This window comes from Gekko japonicus, unplaced genomic scaffold (genome assembly GCF_001447785.1).
Source record: "Gekko japonicus isolate JY-2015 unplaced genomic scaffold, Gekko_japonicus_V1.1 scaffold1373, whole genome shotgun sequence".
In the NCBI taxonomy this organism is placed as follows: Eukaryota; Metazoa; Chordata; class Lepidosauria; order Squamata; family Gekkonidae; genus Gekko; species Gekko japonicus.
The window spans coordinates 379,163-386,895 of record NW_015163130.1 but is presented as its reverse complement, the minus strand read 5'-3'; the positions used below and the strand labels follow the sequence as shown (position 1 = coordinate 386,895).

At 47.0% G+C, this 7,733-nt stretch overlaps 1 protein-coding gene across 1 annotated transcript in view; it reads left to right on the top strand.

The window, feature by feature from the left end:
- Positions 1–7,733, top strand: part of ASTL (astacin-like metallo-endopeptidase (M12 family)) — a 20,148-nt gene that overhangs the window by 6,236 nt on the left and 6,179 nt on the right. The window contains exon 7 of the mRNA XM_015406934.1: positions 1–129. This exon is cut by the window's left edge and continues 16 nt beyond it. Within this exon, the coding sequence (XP_015262420.1) occupies positions 1–129 (129 nt within the window). The remainder of the gene's footprint in view (positions 130–7,733) is intronic.

Below are 7,733 nucleotides of genomic sequence, written 5' to 3'. Positions count from 1 at the left end.
CTGGCCTGCCTACCATCACACCACTCTCCAATTCTCACGCCTTCCTGGGTCAGCGGTGGAACTTGAGCAGTTCAGATATTGCCAGAGTCAACAAGCTCTACAAGTGTTCTCAGGTGGCCCTGCAGCCAGGTAAGGAATTGAAAGAAGATCAGTACAGGCTGCCATCTCTGGAGACGGGTGGGTAGCAATCGGTTCAGGACAGCATCTTCTGTTCTGACTTGATGGGTTAAAAACCTCCAGTAGATTAAAGCAGTTCAGTTAGCAATCTTGGTTTTGGGGAGCTGTGGCTAAGCCAATGTCTTTGCAGTGTGTGGGGGGGTATTTTATGGCCTTTCGACCTCATAGTTAACAGCTTCTCAGAGGCCAACTACTGGAAGCCCCTGTATGCTGTTGGAGGCCACTTTGTGATGAGGGGAAGCACAGTTGTGACTCCCTGAGCGTACAATTTTATTTATTTGGTTCAATGTCTATCCTGCCCCCCCCCATGAATAGGCAGAACAATAAAACCAGAGATTAAAACTATAAAACTTAAATCCTTAAATGATGGTGATCAGACTATCACACACCTATTACTATGATGCCCCGGTGTTAGTCAATTTAAAACAGAGAGGCTTAAGTCCCATGCGGGATTCTGGATGGTAAATACCCAACCCCAGTTAAGGTGGGGGGGTTATCATTCTGAGCCTCAAAAATAGAAGACCATGATGGATTGTAGCAGATGGTAACAGCATGGTAGCAGGAGGGGCCAGATGATACTTGATGTCCGCTGCCACAACCAAAAGCCTGGCGGAAGAGCTCTGTCTTACAGGCCTTGCAGAACTGTAAACGGTCTCACAGGGCCCTGACCTCTAGTGGGAGCTCATTCCACCAGGTTGGGATGGAATGCCTACAATTGGTTGCATTCTTGCATTTCTATTGTTGTACATGGGGAGTAAAGCTGAAGTAGTCCTAATTATGCTAGTTTAACACATGGCTGGGAACAAAGGATATACGGGTAAGGTGAGGGATGCTCTAATCTACTGTGTTCATCTTAAGAAACTTCAACAGAGAAAATTCTGCAGGAGAAAATAAAGGACTTCATTCCACATGAACCAGAGCCCTGCACAACTGTGAACCAAATCAAACTCTCCACTGCCCAGAGTCTTAGATCAATCACTGAGGCCACAGAAATGGCCCATCCTGCTAGAGAGACTCTTCAGAAGCCAGAAGACCAAACCAAAGTGGATATTAACCAGCTGTTGAATACTCCTACTGGGAAAGGCTCTGATGAAATAGGAACCCCAACAACAAAAATTCCGTTGGCAGCTACATTGACCCAAGAGAGGCATGACCAAACCCTACCGCCTCCAGGGGCTGCCAGCAAAATGGAGTACCTAACGGTGGCTCAGGGAGTGCCATCTGAAGCCCAGCCCACAGAAACAGAAGTTCAGGTAGCTCAGAGGAGCACACTGTGGCAAGCTCTGGAGAAACTAACCAGTAGTGCAAAAGAGCTAAAAACCAAGGCCTCAGACTTTGAAGGGGCCTACTCACCAAGTCAGCAAAAGACTACTGACGCCATGACAAGAACTGCTCCTCAAGTGAAACATGTCACTTCCTTTGGGACCAGAAGTCCAGCTTCACTTCTAAATGAAATTGTCCAGAGAACTGCTACAAGGCCTAGTGAGAAAGCTCTGTACTGGCCTCTTTCTAGCATGAGAGCCACACATGCAGAATATGTGACAGAAGCCTCTACCCCTATAGAGACAAGAAGTCTACTGGTAATGGGGAGCAGTGAGTCTGAAGATGTAAATGGCCCTCTGCACTCAACTGAGGGATACGTGTTTACTCTGATGGAGAAACAATCAGAGGAGCTAGTCCCGCAATCAGTCAGCAGCTCTGGAAATGAACTTGGCAATTTCACGTCTGTGCCCCTGATGGAGGGTGTTCAGACTAAAGTAACAAGCTCTGTGCATGCAGCAACCTCTCCAAAAGTTTCTGAGAACTCAGCTGCTGCTTCACGTGCTGCTGGAGTGGAAGCAATCATGAGCAGTGAAGCAGGGAGCCAAGTATCCTTTACCACCGGCATCCTCAGTGGAATGGCAGAAGACAAAGTTGAAAGTTCCTACAGAACAAAGGAGAGTAGACCAGTATACGCCCAGCACTCCAACACCAGAAGAAGTTCTCCAGGAAATGATTTTGAACAAATGCCTTATACTGAGGAAGCTCTAGCCCTTGGAAGTTCAGTTCAAGACCATCACCTTGGCCAGGTTGGTGCTACTGCTGCAGCCACGTCTTGGGCCCTGATCACAAGCCATCTTGCTGCTTCAAGAAGGAAGGAGGCCATTCTCTCTCAAAGTGGTCCTACAGTGCCTTCTATGGAAGTGGAGTGGTCTTCTCTACCGCCTGCTAGTTTGACAAGAAAGGGTAGGTGGGAAGAGAATGTTACACCTTCAGGCTCTCTCTTCGAGACTGAATGGGTACAAGCTACTGAAATGCCAATGCAATCTGGCCAAGCTCCAACTAAAATCAACTCACATTCCTTTACAGAGCCAGCTTCACTAGCAATGGAAACCAACCAGGCCATGCTCCCCACAGAAAGAACCCCTCTGCTAGGGGCTTCTTGGTCTCAAATTCTTGGACAGCCAAGTAACACTGCAACATATGGGCTCAGAACTCTTGTTGGAAGACTGACTACATCCACTACAGGTGTACAAGCTGAAGGACCACAAGTAAACCAAACCATAGAAACAGTATTTGCTACAGCCATGCAGAGCACGTCTATAGAACCAAAGGTTACTGTGAGTCAGGGGGAAGAAACCGAAAGCCAAATCCCAGTTGGAACTGAACAAACTGAGGCCCATGGAAAGGAATCTATGCAGGGAGCATTGACCAGAGAGTCAGAGAAGAGCCAAATGCCATCCTACACCCAGGTTGGTTGGGCAGAGACCCCACAGCCGCATACTAACTTCTCGCTAGTAGCTGGCATTACTGGAGCACAGAATGGTGATACACAAGCCAGGCGAAGGAAAGCAATGTCTCCGAGACAAGAAATGGTTGCTTCATCATCTGGAACAAAATCTTCCAACACGGAACTTAAAACTAAGGGATTGTCATTCCTAGACAGACAGTTCAAACTGGGGTCTACTAGCCAACCAAGTCCCGGAACAGAAGTCAAAGAACATGGCTCCATCTTGGAAGGGATGCTTGTGCCCATGCATGAAACCAGAACTGCCCTCTTCTGGTCGAGTGGGTCTGGAAACCCGACCAAGAGTACTGGATTTGGCAATTTTGTGGAAATACTTAAAGTGAGTAAGCAGGAGCATACAATGCCATATAAGAGGGAGATTTCAGAGATCACAATAACAAGTGAAGGGACTTCAGGAGTTTCCAGTATTGGTCCTTCCAGTTTTTCTACCACTTTGGCTCTTGGTAACCAAACTTTGAAGTACACAGAAGAACAAACAAAGCCTCCTCTACTGTGGAATATGCAATCTACAGGGAGTTCTGAGAGTTTATCTCCACAATTCCTGCATAAATTCGCTTCTAAGCCTAGAGAAATGAGCCCCTTCACAGAAGAGGAACCTATTAATTTAGCAAATACCACAGAAGAGATGCTTCTTGGGGTGAAATGGGCCACAGCTGACGCTGAGAAAGACTTTGCCCAAAGGGCCACTGTCCCTCCTTTACTAGACATGCAGTCAGCAGCAATGTCTCATGCTACCACTAGAGGGACGACTCTGCCTGTGACCCCTGGCTTGCCGAAGTCTCCCAAGGTTGTAAGCTACAGAGGGGAACCTTCTACTATCAGCCCTATAAAGGAAACTCTACCATCTACAGGAGGTAACATAACTGCATCCATGGCATACTCAACCAGTGCTGTTCCTATACAGACTTTGGAAATCCAAGCAAGTATACCAATTGAGGCAAGAGACCTCACAAGCAGAGATACCAAGAAAAGTGGGGAAGCTGACTTGGAGACTTATGCCAGCACTGAAATCTACAGGATGCCTTCTGCTAGAGCTTTCCCCCTGGGACTTCATGAAGGACACTCTGAGACAAAACTGATAGGAATCCCACAACTCTCACTAGAACCTGAAACTATCTGGCCAACATATAAAACTGTGGAAGGGAGACAGACAAAGCCCTTCCTGGAAAAAGGGAAGAGTGGAGTATTTGTATTAGGAGAAATGACTACTGCAATGAATTTAAACTTGGGATCAGAGACGGCTGCACAGAATGGTGCAGGTATTATAGCAGCTACCAATACAGCTGTTAGACTTGCTTCTCAGTCTGGTTATGCACCCTCCAGTCCTTCCTTCATGGAAGAACCCACAATTATCAATGGAAAGAAAGAGGCAATGAACATCTCAGTTGGTCCCACCAGAAAACTAGTCTTGGAGATGATGGGAAGCCCCATACCAGGTGATGGAAGAACAACAGAAATGGCCCTTTCTGTTCCTGACAGCGAGAAGACCAAGACAACCCTTCATTTGGAGATAAGTTCCAAAGGTATGTATCTGACAGATATGGAGTCCACTGAAGGAGTTACTGCTACCACAGGAGTCTCACTGGTGGATCCCCAAACTCTCAGCCCGAATGAAGTTAGAATTCAATTGAAGTACCATAGGCCACATGTAAGCCAAGGAAGCCAAGATCTAAAAGGGGGAAATGGCTACAGTGGGCTCCTTCCAATCAAAGGGAGTCCTTCAGCGGTAGGCAATGGGGAGCTACTTGGTCCCTCTGCAGAGGCATCAGTGCCAGCCTCAGAGACCCACACTGCAATGAGACAGGAAGAAATGATCCAAATGAAGGAAGTAGCACCAGAGCACAGAACCCACTCTCCTGTAGAGAACCCAACTTCTGGCCATCAGCTTGGTTAGAAGTCTTTGCTAGAGAGAAAATAGCAAAGCACATGACAGTGACCCTGAGGATGAATTGCCAGCCTGGGCACCTGAATCCCAGGGACTTGGAGGTGAAATCAAAAAGAAGCATCCTGAAAGGAACGTGCGCTCCATTATGGATTGGCCACCTCCTTATTTGTAGCCATCCTTGTACAAATGAGCAAAATAAACTTTAAGCATTCCCTTTCATCGTATGCTGACTAGCTTGAATGCTTCTACTACATTTTTGGGACAGAGGTGACAAAACAGCCCCCCACCCCACCCCTAATTTCTAAATAAAAGCTAGCTGCTGAAATTACAAAAGTGTTCTGGAAGGGAGATGGATGGGTATGGGGGCTTATTGTTGATGTTGATGACCTGTCTCTACTTGGAGGCATCTTGGTAGGAAAGGGGATGCCTTACGTGACCTCTTTGGTTGGACTGTTGTGACAGATGGGCAGGAGGAGGAGAGTTCCTCCGAGAACTAAAAGAAAGGAATTCTAGGCTCTGCCTCAAAAGGTGTCACTGGAATAAGGTTTGAAGGTGGGTGGAAGAGGAGAAAACTGCCTAAGAGGCAGACAGGATAATTAGACTCTCAGGGCTGTCAGAAACAACCTTGAAGAAAGGTGCTGGAGTCTGTTAACCCCATCAAATGGGGGGGGGGCCTCCTGGGGAGAAATGCCAACTGGGAGGGTTCTTGACTGGCAGCTTTCAGTTGCATAGAAGGAGGATGAGCAGCAGTGGATTGACAGTAGCAGGCTAAGGATTGGGTATCTGACTGTGGGCAGTACAGAGCCCTCTGTTGTATTGACAGCCCCAGCTTTCCATATGCCTTGAACAGAAGGAAAATCTTCTTATCCCAGCAGGTACTTGCAGGCTGGCCCTGCTATTTTATCTGGCCGACTTCCAGCAGCAGAAGTGTGCTGTAGCCAAATCTTCTGTCAGTGTTAAGAGTTCCAGCAATTTTGCAGCTCTGTGAGTCGACAACATCTGTGCTGCTTTTAGGCTGCAGCCATCATTAGTGATCATTTTGGATGTTGGAGTAAGGCCCAGAGATGAAGCTGAAAATGAGTGTGGTGAGCTCCAGCAGATGAGATCAAAATGATACATCTGACTCAGTCCCTAAATGCAAGTGGCAGGCTTGTGTAGCCTCAATGTGCCTTGGAGCTGTGCAGAGAATCACGGAGTTGGAAGGGGCCATCCAGGCCATGCAGTCCAACCCCCTGCTCAATGCAGGATCCGCCTAGAGCATCCCTGACAAGTGTTTGTCCAGATGCTGCTTAAAGACTGCCAGGGAGAGGGAGCTCACCACCTCCCTAGGCAGCTGATCCCTTCGTTGCACTACTCTTACTGTAAACAAGTTTTTCCTAATTTCCAGTCGGTAACTTCCTGCCCTTAATTTAAACTCATTCTTGCGAGTCCTATCCTCTGCTGCCAACAGGAAGGGAGAGGGGAGTTTACTCCTTAACATCCACCAGGAGTCTGTATCTCTTTCCATCTGACAGGCTGGGGGAGGCATAGTGAAGCAACTCTTGTGCCCCTGGGGCATGCCTCGGTTCTATCTACCAGCAGCATGGTGTGACTGATGACTTCTCCTGGGCCTGAGCTAGCCAGGGCCAAGCCCTTGTGGCAATGCATTATAAAAGATGAAAAACGCTAGTAAAAAAATGAAAGCAAACCCAAGTGAAGGTTAAGGGTTCAGCCCTTGTGTGACTGCACAAATTTGCAATTTGCATTTTCTGTGCAGACAATTGCATGGTCTTTCTGCTTTCTAACTGATGGTCCAGTTTCATCCTGGACTTCAAAGGCTCTTTGGAAAATATTTCTGTACTTAACATGGTACTATTTTTGTGTGTGCCGTTGTCATAACACACTCATGAGCAGGTTTAAAACAGGCTGGACTTAGTTGGTGCCAACGATAGCTGATGATGCCTCCTCATTATGGGGTGGGGGAGGGAGAGTTCTAGTGCTGCTAGGGAACCACAGTAACTCCATGAGCTTCTTCCACAGCACACGTCTGCCGCATCTGTTCCTTGTAAGAAGCTCCGGTACCAAATATAGGGTTTCTTCTTTCTTCCATTTATCCTTGCATAACCTTGCAAGGCAGAGAAAGTAACTTGTCCCCATCCCACCCTGTAAGCTCCACAACTGTGAGTAAATGATTTAAACTGGGCCTGTAGTTAACCCTAAGCAGTGGTTCCCAAACTTTTTCAAGCCACTGCCCCCCTGATTCCATAAAATCATCCCCAAAGCCCCCTACCCTATAAAAAGCACTATTCAGAAAAATGGTTCACATGACCCACTAAGGAAGACAGTAGCAACAGAATTCAATCAGAACAGTAACAAGTAATTGTGCATTTATTCAAAATGCGATTAGAACTTTTTCGTTTAATTTATTCAGCAAAATGGATGAACCTGACTTAGTGATACCAGCTTTTCAAAGACTGATAGTCATTTAGCAAGACTCTCAGATACCACATTTAGTAACCATTTCACTGTTCAGTAAATTCTTAATGCAATGCATGGGCTTGATGAAGTGATACCAACTTCCCAGTGTCTGGTTTTATGTCACTTAGCAGCTGGAGTCTTAAATCACCACATTTTGTAGTCTGGAGTCAATTTCTTTGCTTAGATGGAAGTTGGATGGCCACACTAAAACCATGTCATTCCACTAAAAATTCTGATAGTTTCCACCAGATTTCAGCAGTCGAGGCAGGAACTTGGAGTCCTGTTTGCCAGCATGGTGCCATAGCCTGGTTAATTGTAAATAAGTGAACCATGTGGTCAAAGGAGCCCACCTCCAGCACCACCTCACTGTGCCTTACCTCTTAGCCCCCCCCCCCCCCCCGGCCGTACCTGCACCACCCAGCGCCG